At 44.6% G+C, this 26,691-nt stretch overlaps 1 protein-coding gene across 2 annotated transcripts; it reads right to left on the reverse strand.

The window, feature by feature from the left end:
• Positions 1-944: 944 nt before the first annotated feature.
• On the reverse strand, positions 945-22,115 carry LOC308673216 (fatty-acid amide hydrolase 2-like). Of its 2 annotated transcripts, none has more exons than XM_081336739.1 (11): positions 21,642-22,115; positions 14,339-14,421; positions 11,638-11,774; positions 9,753-9,962; positions 8,527-8,646; positions 6,838-6,973; positions 6,056-6,173; positions 5,042-5,161; positions 3,885-3,996; positions 3,271-3,465; positions 945-2,292 (listed from the first exon to the last, which is right to left on the reverse strand). In XM_081336739.1, exons 1-11 carry the CDS (start codon positions 22,044-22,046, stop codon positions 2,117-2,119), a joined length of 1,812 nt encoding a protein of 603 aa, XP_081192865.1. In that variant the 5' UTR covers positions 22,047-22,115; the 3' UTR covers positions 945-2,116. The 2 variants fall into 2 exon arrangements, with proteins under 2 accessions (XP_081192865.1, XP_081192866.1); XM_081336740.1 differs by lacking the exon at positions 945-2,292 and adding an exon at positions 2,695-3,002 and having other exon boundaries at positions 3,197-3,465.
• Between the last annotated feature and the right edge of the window lie 4,576 nt (positions 22,116-26,691).

Raw genomic sequence — 26,691 nt, forward strand, 5'->3', positions numbered from 1 at the left:
ACAGCCCTCTGTAAGCAGTTTACAGAGTCGGCAATTTCCCCCAACAATCTGGGTCCTCATTTTAACCGACCTCAAAAGGATAGAAGGATAAGTCAACTTTGAGCCCATCAAGATCGAACTCCTGGCAGTGAACAGAGAGTTAGCCTGCAATACTGCATTCTAACCACTGTGCCATCCCGGCTCTTAATAAATAAAAAGAAACAAGGTGAAAACTGACTTATAAGTTCCAAGCAAGTTCATTTGGCTACAGCCACTCTGTAAATGCAAGCAAGCCATTATATTTTTTATCTTCCTCCCATAATATGAATGTAATAATAATAATAATAATACCATGCCTTGCAGAATTGTTCCCAACAATTGCAATGTGCATGAAAAGTTGGGTAGGCATCCTGATACAACCTTAGGTATCAGTTGGGCTGTCTGCCCCACCAATCTAAAAACATTTCAAAAAAGGCAAACTAACACGCTTTGGAACATCACACTCATTATTTATAATCATGGCCCTCTTAAGAAGTCTTGGTTGGCTCTGCTTTATAGTTTCAACTGAATTATGCTCAACTGCCTAGGGGGAAAAAATCAATAAAAATCAGCAGAGGATGTAGCGTAGGGGGTGTAGAAGGAAGGCAGAGCTTGTGGGTGGAGTCAAGAGAGGAATCAGCCTGGAGTTGTTATGTTCCCACAAGTGGTCCAGATCCTCTTGAATTCCATTGACTCTCGCTTAGCACCAATTTAGTGTTGACTGCTAATTGACTAGATTCTTTGTATAGGCATGAGCAATAAATCATCTTAACTAGAACGTAACAAGTGGTCTTCACACTTGTTAGAGTTACTGGCAAAGGGACCCAACATCAGCAGCTTGACTTCTGAAAAGCAGGCGGTCTACAGCTGGCTATGCCCACCCAGGAAGTCATTTCATGGGAGCCCTCTCAAATCCCCAGTGACGGTTGACTCTCCCGGTTTAAAGTGCTCAAAGGTCTCTTCGGACAGCACTTCCTCTGTTTGACAAGATCTTGGAAACGCATTTTGACACACTCACACAGGCCTAGTGTTGAGAACAGGCGCCCACATATTCAGCCATGAGCACATTTCAGCCACTTGATTCATGACAGGTATAACGGCAATAGATGGTGTTCAGAGATGACAATGGTTCGAAGTGAATAAAAATCAACAAGACTAGAGATCTCCAGTGCCAGATAATACTTTACATTATATTGATTTGTCAGGACAACCATACATATTTCATTCTACTGGGCCCATGAGAACCAAGTGAGGGGCTACAGCTTTCCATTGCAGGGCCCCCAATCCAGAAAGTGGTGCGTGCAACGCAGTAAAGTTCAACCCTCAACAGGATAAAGTCCTTTCGTCAACATAAAGCATGACTTGAACTCCTGATTCTAAAGACCCTCATCTGAGTGCTACAGAAGAAGAAGCTGGCTAGGCAGAAGCACTGAGACGCATCAGATTCTACCAGACGTTTTCTTGAGCCTATCCATATGTGTCTTTCACTGGGCTTGGTACCTGACCTGTGCTTCTCCCATCAATATCGTCAACATCAACCCTCACTTGAGTCCATGAAAAGGTGAAGCAAAGCCAAGGTCCCAGGGCTCTTTCTCTGTGCAAATTGAGAGGGACTTGGGAACCTTGATTTCCCACGTTCTTTCTATCAGAAGAATGCAATCCCATAAAGATCTCTCTTCGTCTAAAATTATTTCTAAGCAGCAAAAAAAAAAAGAAGTTAAGAGCCACAGAGGGCACCAATCCTACTCTACCACTGCTGTTGTCTAAACAAGACAGAACAAAGAGCCAAAAGGGCATCTCACAACCCTGTCATTTGCTCTTAGCCTTGCTTTCCCTGAGACAGCGTCTTCCCCCAAATCTAGCAAGGAAGTCAAAGAGAAGAGCCAGTTGACTCCTTCACCACTTTGGCTTTGCTGGCGTGGGAGAAATGATCTAGCCTGGTGAACAAGCTCATGACCCCATGTCTATTCCCTTGGGTTGCGTAGGGAAGGAAAGGTGGCATGGCCCTTCAGAACCTCAGGCCCAGACACCTAGCCCTAGATTTCACAGATGGGGTACTGGTGTTCTTCTTTTGTCTCCAGGTCCCAGGAAATTCGTGTTAGGGCTGGCCAGGGGGAACCCAGCCCCCAAATGCCTTCTCCAAGTATTGCGCCACAGCCAAGGTCAAGTGGTCATTATGGGGTCCTGCCACCACCTGGATGCCTAAAGGGAGTCCATCCTTGCTCAAGCCAAGAGGACACTGTGTCACTGGTAAGCCCAGGATGTTGAAGATGGCTGAAAAGGAAAAGACAACGGAGGTCAACGGTTTGGAGCACTTTTCTGTAAAACCAGAATAAAGCATCTGAAGAGAAAACCATTCAGGGCAACTGCAGCTTCCAAAGGGATTCTCCAGGATTATGAGATCAGAGTGGGCCTTAAAGGGGAGGAAAGCATATTATCATTGTTTAGACATGATGTTAGTTGGAAGATTCCAGCTTTCATTGTTGGGACTTATCTAAAGCAAGAATGCAAGGAATGCTGCATGAAGCAGCATCCAGCATGAAAGACCCTCCCACGACTGCTAGAGATCAGAGGAAATCTACGTGGCTTCTAAGAGGGCAACGTTGCAAGAGGGTTGAATTCTGCCCTGATATAAATAATAATAATGCAACAAGACCTTTAACACTTCCACATCTGCCTGTCCCAGGCCCTTGGGAAGGACTTGATAGGTGGATAAAAATGCCAAACCCAAGCTAAACATCTGGACGATTGTGAGATTAACCATAAAAAAATGATAATTATATATGCTGCCCAACTCCTAGCATCCCTGGGCAGTTTACAAATTGTTTAAAATATGGAAACAAGAAAGCAGCACACATTCAGGTATAACTACATCAAAATGCCTCCTTGAGCAATGTTCCTTGCTTCTGTCAACCATTTCCACCCAATTTCCCAATGGTAACCGGTTAGATTTCAATGTCTTCACAGCAGGGAATTGTCCCCTTCTAATCTATCAAGAGGGACGTGGTGGCTCAGTGGGTTAGGACGCTGAGCTTGTCAATCAGAAGGTCAGCAGTTTGGCGGGTCGAATCCCAAGTACCGCGTAACAGAGTGAGCGACTGTTACTCGTCCCAGCTTTGAAATGGAGATGAGCACCAGCCCCTAGAGTTGGAAACAACTAGCACACCTTTACCTTTACCTAATCTATCAAGTGCAGCACCCACAAACTGTGTTACATGAATCACAGCAGTTCAAACAACGGGAGCTTCTTACCGGTGTAGGCAAAATTGAAAGGCATGGCCAGAGGCACATGATGCTTGGGAGCTAGCACAGGGTGCGAAGGGTACAAGAAGACACCATTCTCTCCTAATAATTCCACCATCTCTGCTTGCAGGCTCTGTGCCATGCTTGCTATCTTAGCATTTGCCTTGGAGTTGTATTTCGTGAACTTCTCCGTTAATCCTAGCGCTGGGGGAAAAAACCATGTTGAGACAGATCAATTCATAACAAAAACTATGCAATTGTTGTGGGCGCTAGATACGTGGCTGTCTTGATTTTGGGGAGGTGCAGTTCCCCCTAGGAATTCCACTAGACCAAGAGTCTCCAACCGTGGCAACTTTAAGACTTGTGGACTTCAATCTCCATGTTGGCTGAGGAATTTTGGGAGTTGGGGTTCACAAGTCTTAAAGTTGTCAAGGCTGGAGAGCCCTACACTAGACAACTGAGTAGAGTCACATGACATAGAATCATAGAATTCTAGGCATAGAAGGGATCTTGGAAGTCTTTTGGTCCAACCAACCTCCTGCCTAGGGCAAATCCTTAGATGTAAAAAAAATGGAAGCGGCACAGTAAACTATAAAGAACTGTCCCAGGTCTTGAGTTCTCACCAATGGCTGGAAAAGTGTGAGAAGACAGTCTCATCATCCATTTTACCAGTTCCCATGATGGCCAGACTGGTTTTCCGTGGTCTGCAAGCAGATCACTAAAGGTTTGATTTTCCTAAAAGATAACATGGACAAAGAAACAGAGAGAGAGAGAGAGAGAACGAACTCCAGGACGTTTCCTTCTTTTTGGCCCATCTCTTCATTCTTAGTAGCAACTTTTATCGAAAGTTGTAGCTGTATCTGAATTTTCAGAGGACATGTTAACTAATGTGTTGCAGGATCCAATCTGGGTTGGTCACCAGGACCAGAGGTTTAGTCTTCTGAGCTTTCGGACCCATGCTGGTGTCTCTCCTCAGGGAACTCCTCTGTATAGGAATGTGTAGTTTGGGCTCTTCTATGTGTAGTATTTATGTGGTGCCTAGTTGGGTGTGGCTTATTGATTGATTGGGGAGTTGATGGCTGGCAAGTAAGTGGTTGTTTGTTGTTTCCTTCTGCTGCCAAGCCCTTGGCTCTTAATTACCTGATAAGATGGTGATAAATCAGCACTCCGATTGACTGATAAGGGGCCCGTTTCCCACACTTCAATCATTCCCCTGGCTATTTTTGTACCTACTCGGCCAACAAACTTATGATCTTGCAATCTGATGGTTAGCTCCCTCCTACACACACAATCCTGCATGTACTGTAACTACTATGTAGGGCAAACCGTGAGAAGCTAACCACCAGATTGGAAGAACACAAGTGAGCAGTCAGACGAGGACCACACTGCAATGAACAAGGACATGCACTCAATTTGGCAGCTATTAAGATTGTTAGCTGAGCAGGTACAGCCAACCCAGATTGGATCCTGCAACGTTATCTTGGGACATGTATATTTGCCTTCATTTGTAACTAACAAAGGCCTAAAGAGGACTGCAGGCCAAGTTCTTTTGCAAGACATTCCAGGAAGCCTCAGAAAGGTTACAAAATCTACTCAGAAGACTATGTGGAAGCTGCAATTGTGATCATACATAACAGTTTACAAGCTAGTAGGAGTGAGCTGCTATGTAGAAATAACAGCTTTGTTGGAGCCTACATACTATTTGCTAAGAAAGCTTTTCAGGCTGTCTCCAGTAGATTTCCAATCCTTGGGAAAAAGGGAAGATTTCCATTTGACATACCTGCTTATCACTGCTCTTGGAAGACATCATAACTGACCAGATCTGTAAGGAGTATTTCATTTTCCGGATAGCCACACTCTCCACCTCAACCCCCAGGTCTGTCTCTAGGTGCGACACCACCTTCAGGATGGCAAAGAGAAGGAGTAAAAGAGCCATCAGCTTCTGTCTCAACCTTTTACAGCAGAAAAAGACATGTCATGCTCCCTGCCGGTTTCCCACAAGCAATGTCAGTGGGGAAGCCAGATGGAAGTCAGAACTCTGCTGATTAAAGGGCTACTCAACAATCTGAAAGAAGAAAAAGTTTTTCAGGAAAAAAATCATCTATAGGACTACATTGATCGGCTTAAGGACCATGGTATGCACTTAACGATTGCTGCAAAAAAATTTGTAGAATTGGGACCGCTCACTTGGGGATCTTGATTTATAACTGTCATGGTTTACAACAGGAATTCTGAGTCCATTACGGCCATAAGTCAAGGATTTCCTGTACAGTGACTTTCCAGATGTCAACTCATCTATCTTTCTATTCCATATTTGGGAGGAGCCTAGATCTGAACCCAAGACCTTCTGTGCACAAAACTGGCGATTCAATATGTTGAGCTATAGGCAGTGGTGGGATTCAGCTGGTTTACACTGGTTCGGTAGAACCAGTAGCTAAACCCATGCTGCTTCTAGAAGTCCGTTCTAGGCCTCAGAGGCCTGGAGGAGGCCTCTCAGGCCTAGAACGGCCCATCAGAAGTGCATTGATATCACTTCCGGAAGTCCATTCTAGGCCTCAGAGGCCCAGGCCTGCATCCACACAGAGAACCATATGTTAAGGTATTTGAATCCCACCACTGGCTATAGGCCTCTTTATGATTCTCAGCAAGACAGGGTCCAGATCTACCGAGCTACAGGAGCGATCTAACCAATGAAATTCATCCTAGCTAACAACACTGCCGTTTATTGAATCTGCTTTCTGATTTCTGCAACAGCACTCAAGCTTTGAAGCAACCAAAAACAACAACTTCTTACTTTCCGATGAGTTTGAAGAATCTCTTTATCGACTGGCAAGAGGAAAATGGACCCTCCATCGTGTTCCATGGAATAGAACTTTAAATTTTGCAAAGATACCGGGTCATCCAGCTTCAGTCTGAAAAGGAAGGAATAAGATGGAAAAGACAGCTACGAAGAACAATGGGACCTATCCTACCTTAGAACAGGGGTCTTCAAACTTGGCCCTTTTATCGCTTGTGGACTTCAACTCCCAGAATTCCTCAGCCAGACATAGCTGGCTGAGGAATTCTGGGAGTTGAAGTCCACAAGTCATAAAAGGGCCAAGTAAGACCCCTGCCTTGGAAGATAATCCAACTGACATGTGTACACTGGCTTTGGTTTAGTCCAGCATTACATTTTAGGCTGACCATATGCACAGACAGTGCCATGATCATCTAAATAGATATCATAAATAGAAAATTGTAGTGGCAAAATGAACTTTAAAAATAAATCAATACTTAGTAACCTAAACAGATAAATGACTAGGCCAAAGAGGCAGTGGAGGTGGGAATGACTTCTGACTTCCATCTGGCTTCCCCACTGACATTCCTTGTGGGAAAACGGCAGGAAGCATCACATGTCCCGGGGACACTGCAACCATCATAAATACATGCTTGTAACCAAACATCTGGATTTTGATCACGTGACTGTGGGGATGCTGTGATGGTTGTAGGTCACTTGTTGTAACTTCAAATGGTTGCCAAATGAATGGTTGTTAAGCAGAGAACGACCTGGACTACGAATCAACAAAAGCCACTTACTTGGAAATGCTTGGTCCAGCCATGACTCTTAACATGGGTTCTAAGTCTTCGGCGTAACGACACATAGGTCCAGTGCACAGGAAATTTGTACGATTACCAACTGCATTAGGAAACTGGCCGTCATTGGGCACCACGCCTGCATAAACCCACAGAAGCAGAGTTCAGCCCTGCCTGACAAGCCACTTTCTTCTAGTCTGGCATTCTTTTTTTTCTTTTTTTTTCTTATGCTTTAAAAAGGTAAAGGTAAAGGTTCTCCTGCACATGCGTGCTAGTACTTTCCAACTCTAGGGGCCAGTGCTCATCTCCGTTTCAAAGCCAAACAGCCAGCACTTGTCCGAGGACGTCTCTGTGGTCATGTGGCCAGCATGACTAGACACCAAAGGCGCATGGAACGCTGTTACCTTCCCACCGTAGTGGTCCCTATTTTTCTACTTGCATTTTTATGTGCTTTCGAACTGCTAGGTTGGCAGAAGCTGGGACGAGTAACAGGCACTCAATCTGCTACGCGGCACTCGGGATTTGACCCGCCAAATTGCCGACCTTCTGATTGACAAGCTCAGCATCCTAACCCACTGAGCCACCGCGCTTTAGTTTATTTTAATCCCTGTAATGTATGCATCGTTTCTTCATTATACAATCCCTGATGCTTTTTCATGAGCACGGGTGTGCTCATTTTTAAAAATGATAAAAACTTGTGGCTGTCTCTTGTAGTTAGGAAAGAAGTCAACCCTGAGTGTTCTTTGGAAGGGCAGATACGGAAGCTGAAGCTCAAATACTTTGGCCCACAAATGAGAAGAGAGAACTCCTTGGAGAAGATTCTGATGTTGGGAAAGAGGGAAGACAAAAGAAGGAGCGAACGGCCAAGCATGAGAAGGTTAGATAGGGTCATACGCAATGAACATGAATTTGGGGAGACAATGGAGGACAGGGGGACTTGCTGTGCTATGGTCCATGGGGTCTCAAAAGATTTGGACATGACTGAATAACAAGAGACATGGTGGTGCAGTGATCTGAATGCAGTGGTACAAGCTAACTCTACCCACAGCCAGGAGTTCGATCTGGACCAGCTAAAGGTTGACTCAGCCTACCATCCCTCCGAGGTGGGTAAAATGAGAACTCAGAATGTTGGGGGCAAGAGGCTGACTCTGTAAACCGTTTAAAGAGGGATGTAAAACATTGTGAAGCAGTATGTAAGTCTATGTGCTATTGCTATATAAGAGTCATAGTGGCACAGTGGTTAGAATGCCGTATTGCAAGCAAACTCTGCCCACAACTAGCAGTTTGATCCTGACGGGGCTCAAGTTTGACTCAGCCTTCCATCCTTACGAAGTTGATAAAATGAGGACCCAGATTGTTGGGGGCGATATGCTGACTCTGCAAACTGCCCAGAGAGGGCTGGAAAGCACTATGGGGTGGTATATAAGTCTAAGTGTCTATTACAATTGCTATTGCTAACTCTGCCCACAGCCTGGAGTTTGATCCTGACCGGCTCAAGGCTGACTCAGCCTTCCATCCGTCCGAGGTCGGTAAAATGAGGAACCAGATTGTTGGGGGAGCAAGATGCTAACATTTGTAAACCGCTCAGAGAATGCTGTAAAGCACTATGAAGTGGTCTATAAATCTAAGTGCTATTGCTAATAACAAACTTGTAATTAGTACCGTTTCTAGGGAGGAATAACCAGGCCGTACCTGTGGTGGGCTTGTGTCCAAAGATCCCATTGAAGAAGGCGGGCATACGGATGCTGCCCCCGATATCTGAGCCAAGGCCAATCACAGAGCCAGCAGCTGCTATGATGCAACCTTCACCTCCTGCGTGGAAACAAAGGGCCGATTGGCACTGTAATAAAGACCAAACAGCCTGGAAACTCTGTTCTGGAAAAAGCAGTTATACCACTCTGGCAGTGACGACTTCAGAGCTTATGTTAATTTTGTTGATTCATCTGCAAAAATATGCACATCCAGGGCCACAGCTGAGATATGCAGGTTTTACTCGCACCTGGCTTATAAAGTTATTTAGGTCAGTGTTTCTGTTTTATACACACACACACACACAAATTTTTTTTATTAAATACATTTTTAAAAGAATAAACACTATATATATATATAGTGTGTGTGTGTGTAAATTTTAGATTGCTAACAAAGAATTAAAGGGAGACTGATATGCATACACACACACACACACACACACACACACACACGGCAGTAAAGTTAATAATAAGTGAAAAAAGGAGGGGAGGGGAGGAGAGGGAAGGGAAGGGAAGATTATAAAGATCTTCTTAACAGCAGCGACAAGTATATTTATGTGTTGTTCTCTCTGCAAAGTTACCACATAAACTTTCTACTTTTCCATTGTTTACTCTTTATAATCATCAAACTCATCAGCAAAAAGTCCACAAAGGGTTTCTGGATTCTAATAAACATATTTATTGCTCATTCCTTAAACAAATCATTTAGGTCAATGTTTCTCAAACTTGGCAACTTTTTAAGATGCACAGACTTTAATTCTCAGAATCCACGGCAATTCTAGAAGTTGAAAGCCAACTTCTTAAAAAGCTGCAAAGTTAAAGAAACACTGATTTAGATGGGTGCCCGCTCACTTGCACAACCCACTTTACTGAGTAGGTTCCTGCATTACATTCAGCCATGACTTGTTTCAGCAATGCAGCTTAGCGAATAAGCTCCAGTGGTGAGTTTGCACAACCCACACTGCCAAAACCAAACAAATCTGATTATGGTTAGAGCATGCTGTGTGAACCAGGACTCTCTCAAAATCAGCTCAAGAAGAAGCCCTGGGTTTTCTGGCAACTTCAAACATAGTAATGATTTCTGCTCAGACTTTTGTCTTTAACTTGGTGGGTTAAGAATTCCAGTTTTCACCCAGTTGCAGCATATCCAGAATGGACTTATCCACTGACCTGAGCTGCCTCCTACAATGCAGTCAAGGTTATAGGGGTTGTTAGATCGGCCGTAGACAACGTTGCTCGACTCAAACCACATACACAGCTCGCTGCAGTTGGTCACCCCCAAGGGAATTGCGCCTGCTTGCTTCAACCGGGATATCACAATAGCATCCGTAGTGGAGATCACGTTGCGGCGGTTAATCAATCCAGAGGAATTGGGCATCCCTACCAAGGTACAGAAACAAAAGCTTGAAAGCGTTTCACACCTTATCTAAGAACCCACAGATAAGGAAAACTGGGGGGAAAAAACTCAAAACAGAGGGTTCTTCAATGAGCAACATGGCTTTACTCCTATTTGCAGCATGTTTAGCCCTTCATTCTGAAGCAAAATCTTCCCTTCTCTTTTACAGGCGTTATTAGGAAACCGTTTCTGACTTCCTCTAGGAATTACCATGGGAAACCACCTTTCATCTCTTCTGCTGCTAAGTCAAGCCAGCCAACCGGAATTTTTTTTTCCAAGAAAGTTACCAAATAGTAAAAAAAAAAAAAAAGATTTTGGTGCCGGTTGGTCAATGCTATTGTAGTTGAAGTTTTGTTTGTCCTTGTTCCTAATCCTCTGGGGTTCTTTTCATTTTCAGTCTAGGTTGTTCTCAGCATTAGCAAAAGTGAGCATCCAAATGTTAGGAAGACAGGCAGGCAGTCTTTAAATTGTGCTGATCATCTCTTAGGCTTTTTGGAAATGGAATGGAGTGGAATGGAATAGAAGAATAGAATAGAATAGAATAGAATAGAATAGAATAGAATAGAATAGAATAGAATAGAATAGAATAGAATAGAATAGAATAGAATAGAATAGAATAGAATAGAATAGAATAGAATAGAATAGAATAGAATAGAATAGAATAGAATAGAATAGAATAGAATAGAATAGAATAGAATAGAATAGAATAGGGGAAGGGAAGGGAAGGGAAGGGAAGGGAAGAGAAGAGAAGAGAAGAGAAGAGAAGAGAAGAGAAGAGAAGAGAAGAGAAGAGAAGAGAAGAGAAGAGAAGAGAATCTTTATTGAGAATAGAGTCGGATTTTTAAAGAATGGAATGGAATGGAACAGAATGGAACGGAACAGAACAGAACAGAAGGACGTGCTAATGGTCAAAGAAAAAGCACCAGTGAAGAAAGAGAGAATGGACAGGGACAACTGCAAGAGGCGATCCAAAGAATTCAGATGACGAATTCTCTACACAAGAAGCCTTGCATCTTTTCTATGTGTCTCATGAACCCAAAGCATGTAGACATAGGAAGCCACCATCTTTATGTTTGGACCACCTCCCCATGGCTCCCCACACCCTGTGGGCCCAAGGAACCAAGAATGACACAAGGAGTTACTTCGGAGTTGTTTCTTTTTTTGTTTGTTTGTTTCATCTATTTTTCCCCCCTTCTATTTAAAGTTAAAATACAAAACTCCATAAAATTTAAACAAAAAACGCAAAAGAAACAAGACATTCAAAAAGGTGCATGAAAAAAAAAAGTGTAGCAATGTATTAATCAGTATTCAACTACGGGGGAGATAATATGTGTATATGTGTTGTTGTTTTCGTTGTAATATACTTCCAAGTAGTTTTTTTTTGTTTTGTTAAATTGTTGCTTGCCTGTAGTATAGAGAAAAATCTTACAGACTAGAGCACTTAACTGCAAAACTGAACTGCTCAGGAGGGCCCGCCCTCGCCCTTTTTCTGCATATCAAAAATTCCAAACTTTGTTGTCTCTTTGCTTCCTGGAAAAGACCCCCCCCCTCCCCCCTCGCCCCCTTCCTGCAACTCTGGACTACATTCTACCACACCTTTAGGCTGAGGACGGAAGTCAAAAGCAATGGAAAGAAAAAACCCCAAATCCAGCTACTCACCATATAATGAAAAGGCTTCTTTGATAGTGACAGGAATGCCCAGCAAGGGGAAATTTTTCCGGAGTGATTCTTCATCTTCATGTCCCTCAGAGAGCAGCTGATCAACCGAATGTGCCTCCTGCAAGGCGGCCTCAAACCTGAGCAGATGGGAAAGGAAAGAGCAGGGAGGTTTTTTTTAAAAAGGGAGATCTCTAGGCTGACGTTTTAGGGGACAGGAGGCTAAAGCATATAAAGAACGGTGGCTGGAATTGGGTAGGTCTAGTTTAATGTGGGACGCGGTGGCTCAAGTGGGTTAGGACGCTGAGCTTGTCGATCAGATGGTCGGCAGTTTGGCGGGTCGAATCCCGAGTGCCGCGTAGCAGAGTGAGCGCCTGTTACTCGTCCCAGCTTCTGCCAACCTAGCAGTTTGAAAGCACCTAAAAATAGGGACCACTACGGTGGGAAGGTAACAGCGTTCCGTGCGCCTTTGGCATCTAGTCATGCCAGCCACATGACCATGGAGACGTCCTCGGACAAGCGCTGGCTCTTCGGCTTTGAAACGGAGATGAGCACCGGCCCCTAGAGTTGGAAACGACTAGCACGCATGTGCGGGGGAACCTTTACCTTTACCTTAGTTTAATGGAAAGAAGGACCAGGGGAGACATGATAGCAGTGTTCCAATATCACAAAGAAGAGGGGGTCAAGCTATTCTCCAAAGCACCTGAAGGCAGGACAAGAAGCAATGAACGGAAACTAATGAAGGAGGGAAGCCACCTAGAAATTTCCTGGCAGTTAGAATCAGTGTAATGACTTGCCTCCAGAAGTTGTGGATGCTGCAACGCTGGAGGTTTTTAAGAAGAGATTGGACAACCATTTGTCTGAAATGGTACAGGGCTTCCTGCCTAAGCAAAGGGTTGGACTAGAAGACCTCCAAGGTCCCTTCCAACTCTTGTTATTCTGTATTCTGAGGAGTGGGCTGTACTTTTTGAACCAAAGGAATAGCGTTTCATTGTGTAAGCAGCCTGGAAACCTGGATATCGTTGGTTGAGCCAAAACGTTGCTTCTGTTTTGCATCTGAGCAACTCAAGGAGGAGGACAATCCCTTCACGAGTGGCAGAAAATGCATGAGGAAAAGAACAGGAAAATGGGGAAAAAATTGATAGGGTCCTGATGGAAGAGAACTTTTGAAGCTCAGGGTTGAATTGTGAGGTCTTTGGTGCACTCTGAAAATAATAATAATAATAATAATAATAATAATAATAATAATAATAATAATAATAATAATAATAATAATAATAATAATAATAATAATAATAATAATAATAATAATAATAATAAAGTTGGAAGGGACCTTGGAGGTCATCTAGTCCAACCCCCTGCTCAGGCAGGAAACCCTGTACCATTTCGGACAAATGGCTGTCCAGTCTCTTCTTAAAAACTTCCAGTGTTGGAGCATTCACCGCTTCTGGAGGCAGGTTGTTCCACTGGTTAATTGTTCTCACTGTCAGGAAGTTTCTCCTTAATTCCAGGTTGCTTCTCTCCTTGATCAGTTTCCATCCGTTGCTTCTTGTCCTGCCTTCCGGTGCTTTGGAGAATAGCTTGACTCCCTCTTCTTTGTGGCAGCCCCTGAGATACTGGAACACTGCTATCATGTTCCCCCCCCCCTCGTCCTTCTCTTCGTTAAACTACACATATCCAATTCCAGCAACCGTTCCCTATATGTTTTAGCCTCCAGCCCCCTAATCATCTTTGTTGCTCTTCTCTGTACCCTTTCTAGAGTCTCGACATCCTTTTTACTTGGTTGATTTCTTTCATAATGAGAACAAAGCCTGCTCCCTTCCAGCACTGAAGATGTTACCCAGTTTGGTAATGAAACGTCTGCAAGAAAACAACCAAGCTCGAAGATCACCAAGGACCTCACGAACACTGTCTTGTTTCACAAAGCTTCACCTTGGGCTTTGTTATATGGAAGACAGTAGGTGCCTATCTCCTTTTTAAGCACTTCCCATTTTAACAGAATTCAAAAGATGCAGAAGAGAACGTTGCAATCTGAAGCAAGGAGCACCAGACCGATCCTTTGTTCCTTTTTTAAAAGACTTTCTCACAGTTAAATCAGCTTTTTTAGTCACTTGTTTTCCTACCAAATCTGAGTTGGGGAAAAAAAATCATCTGAATGACCACGAGTTATACCCCTCCCTTCCTCCCTGATCAACTGTGTAATTTTGCAACCCAGATATGGAAATCCTACTCTTATCTACAAACAAAATAGGTCAAGGCAGTGAGCAAATGGTGGGAAGTAAATACAGCCTTATTCAAAAGGAGAACTGTTTGACTGTGAGATGCTTCAGGTCAAAATTGCTGAATAGGATGTTTCTATCTTGGAGACAGCCAATCAGCTGCTCAACTGAGCATGGAGTCTTCCCCCTTCCCTCTCCTCTTATCTTGAATTCAGGGTGTATAAGGTCAGTGAAATGGTGAGAAAGGGTTTGGAAGGAGAAAAGATTACCAAAAAAAATTACTTTTGCTAGGCCTGTGTAGCAAGTCAGTAGAATGGGATGTTTGGAAGACGAATTCTCAAGGCCCAGCCCCGTTGCCGAAAGGAACAGCAAGAATTTGAAACAGGGGAAATCTTTCTCCAGCAAGCCTCACCTGTCTGCTGGTTCCTCCCCAAGGTAATAGCCCAGAACCTGTTGGGCAGAAAGTCGAGGTTTTTCCAGCTTACCTGTCTTTAACAAGAGCATTGATGAGTGGGTTCACCTGCTTGATCCTCTCAATGTATGCCTCAAGAAGATCGACAGACTTCAACTGGGAGGAATGAGGAAAACAAAGTTTAATTACCTACATTGATTTACTGGCTGGGTTTTACAGCAAGCATCTAACACTGGTGCCAGGAAGCACGTTTTTAATCTCTAAAGAAGGCACCTTCTAGTTCTCCCAGCCTACATCTAGCATCTCAGCACCCTGGAAAAAGATGGAATACAAAGATCGGAAGGATGTAGACCTGGTTGAAGGACGCCTCAAAAGGGTTGTCAGATAATGCTCTGGCAACCGATGGTCAAGAGCAGCCTAGTCCACTTCCAGTTTGGACTGATGCAATTTGTTCTGCAGGGAAGCTTCAGCTGGTCAGCTATGGGAAGATTGATGTTTGTTCCTATGACCCTGCTACTTTGGCAGCTAAGCTGGCTACTAATTGGCTTCTTGGGAGAATTCAAGGTCCAGTTACCCCTTTTAAAGTTCTTCATGGCTCAAGGGCCGGTTATCCATGACTGTCTATTCGAATGGAATGGAATGGAACGGAACGTAATAGAATACCATAGATTCTAGAAGAATAGAATAGAATAGAATAGAATAGAATAGAATAGAATAGAATAGAATAGAATAGAATAGAATAGAATAGAATAGAATAGAATGGAATGGAATGGAATGGAATGGAATGGAATGGAATGGAATGGAATGGAATGGAATAGAATGGAATAGAATAGGAATAGAGTAGAGTAGAGTAGAGTAGAGTAGAGTAGAGTAGAGTAGAGTAGAGTAGAGTAGAGTAGAGTAGAATGGAACGGAATAGAATTAGAAATAGAAATAAGAATGGAATGGAATGGAATGGAATAGAATAGAATAGAATAGAATAGAATAGAATAGAATAGAATAGAATAGAATAGAATGGAATGGAATGGAATGGAATGGAATGGAATGGAATGGAATGGAATGGAATGGAATGGAATAGAATAGAATAGAATAGAATAGAATAGAAGTTTCCCGAGAGTCCTTTCCTTCATAAAATGCCACCCACAGGGACCAGGAGAGAAGCCTTCTCAATGATGGCCCCTTTCTGTGGAAGAACTTACCTAACATTCCTCCCTATTTCCCCCACAACAACAGCCCTGTAAGGTAGACAGAGCTGAGAGATTGACTAGCCTATGATTAGGGATGGTGCTCTCCTGCTCTTTGGGGCGAGATAGGAAGCTACTGGAAAAACTGCTAAATAAATCCATGCACATGTTGGTTCGGGGGCAAGGGCTCGGCCCTTCCAGCGTGCTTAAAGAGGAGAAAAGGCTACCCCATTTTCAATCCCATTTCATTCCCTGTAACCCAGATGACGTAAAATGCTCTTGAAAGGCGAAGGAGAAGAGCAAACTCTTAAAGGAAATGAGTGAGAATCAATATTTTAGTTACTGTAAACATTGCCCAGGTCTCCACGAAGATCAGGCCAATCTCAGCAAATTATTGTTTATAGTTTTCCAGAGTTCCGTAAACAAACAAATAATAATGTGTTCGATGAAAAAACATGAAACTGGATATACAGGATTGGGAGGTGACAGCAAGGACACCCGTGAAAACTCTTGGGAATTCTGACTAATTTCAGAAGACTTCAGAGTGGCATTTATGAAACAACGCACGCAAATTAGGTAGCCCAAAACCTTTGCCCTTGATTTATGGCAGAATAAGGTGAACTAAACCTGACAGGTGTCCACACCTGTGTCCTCGACTTACAACAGTTCATTTAGTGACCACTCCAAGTTACAACGACACAGAAAAAAGTGACGTACGACAGTTTTACACACTTACGACCTTTGCAAGCATCCCTATGGCCGCGTGATCAACATTCAGACGCTTGGCAACCAGTTCGCATTTACGACCTTTGCCATGTCCCAAGGTCATGTGATTCCCCCCTCCCCTTTGCGACCTTCTGGCAAGCCAAATCAATGGGGAAGCCAGATCCCCTTAACAACCTTGTTACTAACTTACCAACCAAGCAGCTGTGGCAAGACAGGTCATAAAATGAGTCAAAACTCACTTAATCAATGTCTCACTTAACAACAGAAACTTTGGGCTCAATTGTTTTTGTAAGTCAAGGATTACCATTGCATCTGGTAAAATAAAACCTATAAGGGACGGAATATTTATTTTAAAGTGTCTGCAAGAAGGAAGGAGGAATAGAAGATATAATTCCCACATCTTGATCACCTGTTTAGTATTTATTAAATTCTGCCTCTATAGTAACGAGTTTTGCCACCAGGAAAACTTCTTGTAAACCATAATCTTCCTTATTAACTTGCACAGTTCCTGTAAATTAAAGTCCCTCCTGAATTTTAAGATGCTACTGACACAAATGCCTTGTTACCTTCTTTACAGACTACAAAAAGAGATCATTTTAAATTCCTTGATACCAAGATTCAGATATTTCCTGTAAGGAGGGTAAAGCTTTTTGAGCTTGGCATTCTTATCAATGCCGGGGGGGGGGGACATAAAATAGGAGCCCTTTGTACAAAGGCATCTGCAATTCCCTGCTTTCCCCATGCAGAAAGCAGGTTTAATCTAACAACAACAACAACAACAACAACAACAACAACAACAACAATAACAATAATAATAATAATAATAATAACTGACAATCCAAATTGCCGACTTTGCAACAACAAAGTTGAAACTATTTCACATTTAATATGTGAGTGCAGCAAAATCGTGCAAACTGATTACAAAGCTAGACATGACCGAGTTGTTAAACTAATCCACTTGATTGAACTAATCCAGTTGATTGATATTGCTGTCACCAGGAGATGCGAGAGTCGAAGAAAAAGAACTAGGAAAAATTACGAAATTGCGACCTGGCCATCGAAACTGGGCGATTATGGATGAAACATGTAACAGTGATACCCATTGTCATCGGGGCACTGGGAACTATGTCCAAAAACTTTGCAAAATACATCAAGAAATGGCAGCTTCCTGCAATAACTCCAGCAAAGCTACAAAAAATTGTGCTACTCGGAACATCTTACATTTTAAGGCGATACCTGGTTGATACCTAGGATGCTGGCAGCAGCCCGTGTCAACCATTAATGCCAGTCAATTTGAGTGTTCAGTTGACTGAGTTTCATGTTTTATGAATAAAAGTTTTATAATAATAACAACTTTATTGTCACTTTGAATGGACACCAATCGGCATACATCAAAATGAAATTTCGTAGGACAGTGTTATTTGTGTTTGCAACTTCACTGCTCCCTTTCTCTTCTGGCAGTTATACAAAATCAGATTTTTTTTCAGTCTGATGCTGGAGGAGCGCTATAGTTTTAGAGGGAAAAGTTTGGGGTTCAAGGCAAAGAATTGACTCCTTTGCTTTAGGTCATTCTCCAGATGTGTAGCTATCTAGAGCAGGCTAACTATGGCAACTTTACGACATGAGCCAGCAATTTTGGGAGTTGGTCCGCAGTTGTAAAGTCCCCATACTCCCCTACTCCTGATCTAATCTAGAGAGAGTTTCAGGTGAGCCAGCCGAATTGGGAAAACTGACCAGTGTATCTGAGAACAAACAACTTTTTTTTTTAAATGCCAGATGTCTTATATGGACTTTTTGCTGAAAGAAGGAAAATAAAGAATGGATGTTTTATGTATTTAAAGACTAAGAGAGATGAGGGCTAAATAAAATAAAGGGCAAAGAGACTTCTAAAATATGTGGGAGTGAGCAGGCAGACCAAGAATGACCTGTTGAAAAGAAGGTCAGAAGTCATAAATGTATTTCTTAACTTGGTTTTTTTCCCTTTCCTGTTATTCCTTTCTCTATTTTTAGTATGTTTTCTTGCAGACGTTTCATTACCAAAGTAGGTAACATCATCAGTGCTAGTGAGCGTGGGGTTTGATCTCTATTTATGTTCAGCATTTTGCACTGTTTGCCTTTTCAATATTATATGACACAGATACAGGAGGATATTTGTAACTCAGGGTTGACACGAGGGCTACGTGGGGCTCTCTGAGCTTGGTTATTTTCTTTTCTTGCAGACATTTCATTACCTAACTAGATAACAACGTCAGTACTAATGAGTGTGGGCTTCACTCCCTGTTTTATGATCAGTAAATTGTTAAGTAGCTCGCTCAGACAACCAAGCAGAAAACAGTGCCCCAATCAAGGCACTATCAAGGACAAAAACCACATCCCCGCACCAAGGCGTTCAGTGCAAAGTACTGAATGTAAACAGAGAGCAAACCCGACACTCACTAGCCCCGATGATGTTTATTTTTATTTATTTTTTTATTACATTTATATACCGCCCTTTCCCGAAGGACTCAGGGCGGTTTACGGGGTGATTAAAAACAAAAATACAAAAGTTGAAAACAATTAAAAAAATTATATCCGTCCCTGAACAAATAAAACCCCAGTTAAAATTAAAATTAAAATTCTCAGCCTGGGCCAGAGAGCTCGAAGAGGTCCCGGCGGAATGAACGGAGGTCGGGGGCAGTCCTCAGCTCCACTGGCAGCTGGTTCCAAAGGGCAGGCGCCCCCACTGAGAAGGCCCTATCCCTGGGTGTTACCCGCCGGCAATCTCTTACCGGTGGGACCCTGAGCAGACCCTCCCTGTGCGAGCGCACTGGACGAAAGGAACTTGATGCCGGCAGCAGGTGTTCCCTCAAATAACCCGGACCCAAGCCATTTAGGGCTTTATAGGTCATCACCAGCACCTTGAATCTCACCCGGAGGGCAACCGGGAGCCAATGCAGCTCGCGGAGGAGAGGTGTTACATGGGAGTATCGGGAGACCCCCATCACAACTCGCGCGGCCGCATTCTGCACCAGCTGAAGCCTCCGAGTGGTCCTCAAGGGCAGCCCCATGTTACCTAGTTTGGTAATGAAACGTCTGCAAGAAAACAACCCAGCTCAGAGAGCACCAAGGGCCCCACAGTCGTCGTCGTCGTCCTCCTCCTCCTCCTCTCCGCAAACCCCACTCCCTTCTAGCACTGATGATGTTACCTAGTTTGGTAATGAAACGTCTGCAAGAAAACAACCCAGCTCAGAGAGCACCAAGGGCCCCACAGTCGTCGTCCTCCTCCTCCTCCTCTCCGCAAACCCCACTCCCTTCTAGCACTGATGATGTTACCTAGTTTGGTAATGAAACGTCTGCAAGAAAACAACCCAGCTCAGAGAGCACCAAGGGCCCCACAGTCGTCGTCGTCGTCCTCCTCCTCCTCCTCTCCGCAAACCCCACTCCCTTCTAGCACTGATGATGTTACCTAGTTTGGTAATGAAACGTCTGCAAGAAAACAAACCAGCTCAGAGAGCACCAAGGGCCCCACAGTCGTCATCCTCCTCCTCCTCCTCCTCCTCTCTGCAAACCTCATTCCCTTCTAGCACTGATGATGTTACCTAGTTTGGTAATGAAACGTCTGCAAGAAAACAACCCAGCTCAGAGAGCACCAAGGGCCCCACAGTCGTCGTCATCCTCCTCCTCCTCCTCCTCCTCCTCCTCTCTGCAAACCTCATTCCCTTCTAGCACTGATGATGTTACCTAGTTTGGTAATGAAACGTCTGCAAGAAAACAACCAAGCTCAGAGAGCACCAAGGGCCCCCTCAGTATTACCCGCCAATTTTCAATCAGTCTAAATCAAAACAGGAGAGACTATTTCAGGGGGAGAGACGGCTATTATAGACAGGAGGATCAATATAGGAAAAATAGGACTCCCACCAACACGTTACGCCCTCCCTCAAAAATGAATTCAAACTTTAGAAAAAGAGTCTCAAGAGCCCAGAGTTGCCCTACTGGTGAGGTGGCCAACGTATGCATTGAATAAACAAACCAACATACGAACTTTAGAGAAAAGAAAAAAGGCGAATACGCCTCCATCTTATCAAGTGAATTTTATGGCAGCATTTCCTAAAGAGGTTTTTGAGACCTGCTCAGCCTCTCTCTCTCATCAATTCAGGATTGGAAAATCTCTGGATTTTAAAGAAACGGGGGATGTTTTCTCCTTAATCCCAGATTAGGGGTTGATGCAAGCCCTAGTTATGCTTCTCGTTACGGATTTGGGCTTCATGCAGACCCCCATCCGTTGATTCCAAATGCAGAGAGGGAGGCAGAGATCATTATTTAACAGGAACATTGAAGCTCCCTTCCTCACGACCATCTTTAACCATTTATTTCAGGCGCCTGAATACATTGGGGAGGCCATTTGGAAGTGGCTGATCACAAGCGGGATCACTGCTTGGTGGCGTATCCGGGCTGGACAAAAGGCATTGCTCGAAACACTGCTGGATCTCCTCTCTTATCGCCACGAAATGTGCTTGCCTAGTGATGGGACTTGTAGTCCAACTCTAGAGGAACACCTGGAATAAGCATGGCACAGTGTCCCTCCAGAATGCAATAAACTGCTCGGATAAAAACAATAAAGGCAGCGTATAAATAAATAAGCACACCCTCTTTTTCCTTTACCCCACAGAGATGGGGCATAGGGAAGCAGGAGAGAACACAAGCTCCAAGGTTCAAATCCACGGAGGATCAGCTGGGCGGGCTATTCTCCCCCAGCCCAACCTATAACCCCCCACCCCGACCCCCCCCACACACGGATCAAACAGGAGTGGTGGCGCTCTTGAAAGACCTTTCCAAGGGATAGAAAGGGATGGAGAAAAGCACGCCTCTTCTTTCTCTCCTTGCCTTTTTTTTTCTCCTTCTTCTTTTTCCTACCTTTTTTCCCTTGGATGCGAGTTTTCCTGCTTGCAAAACTCTTTAGCGATCCTAAAGGGTTTTGTTTTTTTTACTTTTTCAGGGACCGTTGTAATCTTTTTAATTGATTTTAATTTTTGTATTTCTTGTTTTAATTACCCTGTAAACCGCCCTGAGTCCTTCGGGAAAGGGAGGTATACAAATCCAAATCCAAATCCAAATCAATCAATCAATCAAAAATAAATAAATAAATAAATAAATAAATAAATAAATAAATAAATAAAAAAATAAATAAATAAATAAATAAATAAATAAATAAATAAATAAATACCAACCCGCGTGTCTTTCTTTCCTCGAACTTTTTTTTTCTTTTTCTCTCCCCTCCCCTCCCCTCCCCTCCCGTTCTTTTTCTCTCGAGGGGACTTTCCCCGTTTGCAAAACTAGCCACGATCAGTAAACCACCCCCCGCCCCCGCCCCCCGCCTTTTTACGGGGCGCCCGCGCAGCCTCGGGGGACGCGCGCGTGGGTGTGAGTGTGGGTGTGAGCGTGGGTGTGTGTGTGGGGGGGGGGTCGGTCTCCTTCCCCCTTCCTTACCTCCCTGCGGCGGATGCGCCGCGCCAGCTCCCCGGCGGAAAGGAGCAGCAGCGGCTGGTCGGGCGGCGGGACGGTGCGCGCAAGGCGCGATCCGCCGGCGCCCTCGGCTTTCTTCCAGCGCAGCAAGTCGGCGAGGCGCAGCGCCAGGCTGAGCAGCGCCAGGAAGGCGCGCGAGAAGCCGCGCAGCACCTGCACCAGGCAGCGCTCGGCGCGCGTCAACGCCATAGCCCCGGCCGAGCCTGCCAAGCGCAGCGGAGGAAAGCAGGAAGAAGTAGCCGGCCAGCAGGGACGGAGGGCGGGGAAGCTGCGGGAGAAGGTGGGCGGGGAAGAGGCGCTTCTTCCGCGGAGGCTGGGAGCCGCTTCACCTGCGCGAGATGATGGAGATGATGGAGAAGCGCAAGCCATGGAGGCCAGCCTTGGGGCTTCCAGGCAAGCCCGGGTTGGGGGGCAAAGGGGGATTCGGAGCGGCTGCTGCATCTTTAAGAGGGGTGGACTTCAGCTCCCAGGATTCAACAAGGCAGAGTGCTGCCTGGAGCATTCTGGGAGTGGAAGTAGGCCCTTCTTAAAGGGGCCACGGTTGAGAAAGCAGCATAATAGAGCCAGGGGTCTTCAAACTTGGCCCTTTTATGACTTGTGGACTACAATGCTGGCTGAGGAATTCTGGGAGTTGAAGTCCACAAGTCATAAAAGGGCCAAGTTTGAAGACCCCTGTAATAGACGGTTTGAAAGGGACCTTGAAGGTCTTTTGATAGTCCAACCCCCTGCTCAGGCTGGAAACCCTAGCTCAGGGGTAGGCAACCTTGGCTCTTTTATGACTCGTGGACTTCAACTCCCAGAATTCCTGGCTCAGGAATTCTGGGAGTTGAAGTCCACGAGTCATAAAAGAGCCAAGGTTGCCTACCCCTGCCCTAGCTAGATTATTTCAGACAAGTGGCTGTCCAGTCTCTTCTTAAAAACTTCCAGCGTTGGAGCATCCATAACTTCTGGAGGCAGGTTGTTCCACTGGTTAATTGTTCTCACTGTCAGGAAATTTCTCCTTAGTTCTAGGTTGCGTCTCTCCTTGATTAGTTTCCACCCGTTGCTTCTTCAGGCGCTTTGCAGAATAGCTTGACTCCGTCTTCTTTGTGGCAGCCCCTGAGAGATTGGAACACTGCTATCATGTCACCCCTGGTCCTTCTTTTCCTTAAGCTGCCTGGATGAGATTTCAGAAGTCTTTGACATTGCCTCCTTCCCAGGCCTGAGAGCGCTAGACTGGCCCAAGGTCAGCCAGCTGGCTTTGGGATAGTCGCTCTGGCCGAAGCGGGTTACTGGGAAGCTGGTTTGGTGCCAGCGGTGTTTTAGTTGTGCTTTATTACAAAGCCTCACTTGGTGACCTTGGGGCAGACTCTATCTCAGCCCTAAGAAAGAGGCATTGCCAAACCACTTCTGAAATCTCATCCAGGCGGTTACCAGAAATTTAAACTGGTTCAAAGGCACAAACACACACACACACACACACACACACACACAAGGTCAGAAAGACTGGTACCTAATTCCTGATTTTGTGTTACCATAATCCAGCGTGGCTCCTCTCCATCCAACCTTATCTTATATATCCTCCCAAAGAAGCAAATAGAGCATTTGATTGTTTTCCAGGCAATCACAGCCACACCAAGATAAAGTTACAAAATGCAAACATCGAAAGATGTGTGCCTTTGACTTTCTGATTGAGGGTTGATAAGCTGTCCTGAGCAACAGGCAAAGAGACTTGGGGTGGGGGGTGGGGGGTGGGTGTTTGGGTTGGCTTCTGCCTTTAAAATCCTTTGGGGAAATATATTCTCCCTTTTTAATATTTCCCAAAATATTTCTTTCTCTGGATTCTTCCCACAGAAGGAAGGAAGGAAGGAAGGAAGGAAGGAAGGAAGGAAGGAAGGAAGGAAGGAAGGAAGGAGGGAGGCTGGGGAATTCTGGGAGTCAAAGTCCACACATCTTAAAAGTGTCAAGATTGAGAAACCCTGCTTTGAGTGGGGTTTATATCGCTCTCTCACCCTCCATGAATGTCTTCGTCACATGGTTTGATTGGTGATGCTCAGCCACATGATGGCAGCATTGCGTGAACTTCTTCCTTTCTTTTAGTAGATTCTACAGTATAGAAATATTGGAGCTGGAGAGTAAATAACTCTGAAAACAAAAATCAGAAGGAGCTGTTTAAGATTTTCTGGGAAGAAAAGCTTCTGAAAAGCATCAGATCTTTCCAGCATGAAATCTGGGAATCTGAGCTTAGCAACTAGTTGTGCAGGAAGTCAGGGCCCCCACCCCAAGAAAGAAATATTTTGGGGAATATTTAAAAAGGCAGAATATTATATTTCCCCAAAGGAATAATGGAGAAGATCTTAAAAGGCAGAAACCCCCATTTCCCCCACCCTCCATGTCTCTCTGCCCCAAGCAGAAACCAGGTCTGTAGAAATGCAGATGTGATAATCCTGTCAAAAAGACTGGAGCCAGGAAGCTTAGAGCTGATGGGTTTAGAAAGACAAAGATCCCTAGAATCAACAACCCCTCACCCCAAAAATCCAACACAGGACAAGTCATCAGCCACAGTCCCAGGGAAGCAGGATACGAACTTTGGGACATAATAGGGACATTAGAACACCAGAAAGGCACACTGAACCTCAGGTCAAAGTTCATGCCACAGGAACAACTCCAAACACAAGAGCCCAAGAAGGTATAAAAACCCACCATTCCCAGCTCCATGTGGTCAGATTTCCCAGAGCCGTATTTCTGTCCTGCAAGGAGTTTTAAGAAGCTTGTTAAGGCAACGTCCCTGTCCTTCATTTTCCAAACACGTTTCACAGCTAAATTAGGCCAGGAAAGAAAAGCTGGATTTGATTTCTAAAGATTCACCTTTTTTTTTTAAATTTCCCTGAGTGGATCAGATAAAAGTAGACAAGCAGTTCTTCAGAAGCTTCCAGCTCAGCTACCGCTATCATTACTCGGGCACTCATTCAGTGAGAATGTTCAAATCTTGCATTCCTCAAAGCTGCGTCATAAATACAGAGATGCAAGGCGGTGTGTTTTTCTTAAGAGGACTTTTTCAGGCAAAGTATTTTACCCTCAGTCATTCCTTTGGTACAATCACATCCTTTGTTACAGAGTCCTGGTGCAATGGTCAGGAAGCCTCCCGTCTGCAGCAACAGAATTACAGTAAAGTATTTTATAGAGGGAAGGGATGCGGTGTCAGGACCCACCCCAAACCACGTCTTAGGAAGATGAAGCTCTTGGAGCCAAATCTTAGTCCAAAAGAAATCTTTATTATGACATGCATGGTTGTAGGAATACAAGACAGGACTTAATATTGTTCTACAAACTAAACCCTTATAAAGAGTTCCCGGTTCAACCCCCCCTTAATCCCATTTGGTCAGTCCCCCATCATTTACCTCGTATCATCCGTCTCGTGGGAAAAAGGAACTTAGGACCTTTTATGTTTATTGCTCTCTTCCGTGACACAAGCCAGATGCTCCTACCCTAACCCCACCCTTTTGTTCCCCCAGTTCAAAAGGCTTCTCTTTTCCTTTGAAATGCCTAATACCGGCTCAATACACATCCGTTCCCTCCTCCTCGGGAGATGGCAGGATCCATGGAATAATGTTTTAAACACACATTTTGAATATGATATAAATGGATTCTGACAGTTAGGACGCTGAGCTTGTCGATCAGAAGGTCAGCAGTTTGGCGGGTCGAATCCCGAGTGCTGTGTAACAGAGTAAGCGCCTGTTACTCATCCCAGCTTCTGCCAACCTAGCAGTTCGAAAGCACGCAAAAATGCAAGTAGAAAAATAGGGACCACTACGGTGGGAAGGTAACAGCGTTCCGTGCGCCTTTGGCGTCTAGTCATGCTGGCCACATGACCACGAAGACGTCCTCGGACAAGCGCTGGCTCTTCGGCTTTGAAACGGAGATGAGCACCGGCCCCTAGAGTCGGAAACGACTAGCACGCATGTGCAGGGGAACCTTTACCTTTACCTTTATTTTATAGAGGCAGTTTGGTCTAGTGGTTAAGGCACACAGTAGAAAGCTGGAGACGGTGAGTTCTAGTCTCACCTTAGCCATGAAAGTCAGCTGGGTGAATTTGGGCCAGTCCCTCTCTCTCTCAGCCCAGCCCCCCATAGCCCCCCGCCTCACAGAGTTGTTGTTGCTATGGGGAAAATAGGAGGAGGAAGGATACGTTCCCCGCTATGAGTTACTTGTGAAAGTAATAAAGGCGGGATACAAATCAATTAAACAAAAATAGACTTGAGATGGGTGGATCAGAGTTTCCCAGCTTGAGACACAAATTGTCTTCTATCGTAACAAACTAGATCAAATCAACCCTGCTGAGGTTATATAGAATAACAGAATTGGAAGGGACCTTGTAGGTCATCTAGGTCAACCTTCTGCCCAGGCAGGAAACCCTATACCCGTGGTGGCAAACTTACAGCATGCCACAGGTGGCACGCAGAGCCCTCTCTGGGCACGCGCGCCCTCACCCCAGTCCTAGGCCTTCAGCTGGGTTTTATAAAACCTTTTCACTTTAAGCCTCCGCCACCGTGTGCCAAAAACAAAGGTTCAATCAATCAATTTCAACTCCTTGCAGGGGAAAAAATGATCTCGCAAAGTTGTAATTGATTGATTGAACTTTTTAGTCACACCCAATCTGCCGTTACCACCACAGCCACACCCACCCAATGGGCCACGCCCACCCGATGGGCCACACCCACCCGGCACCCAACGATACATAAGTGGGTTTTGGGTTGCAGTTTGGGCACTCGGTCTCTAAAAGGTTCGCCATCACTGCCCTACACCATTTCTGACAGATGGCAGAGCAGTTCTTCTTGAAAGCCTCCAGGGATGAAGCACCAACAACTGTCAGAACATTTCTCCTTATTTCCAGGTTGAATCTCTCCTTGATCAGTTTCCATCTGTTATTCCTTGTCCGGCCTTCAGGTGATTTGGAAAATAGGTTGACCCCCTCCTCTCTGTGACAGCCCCTCAAATATTGGAACACTTCTATTGCGTCTCCCCTGGTCCTTCT

This window comes from Vipera berus, assembly GCF_964194415.1.
Source record: "Vipera berus genome assembly, chromosome: 11".
Lineage (NCBI taxonomy): Eukaryota > Metazoa > Chordata > Lepidosauria > Squamata > Viperidae > Vipera > Vipera berus.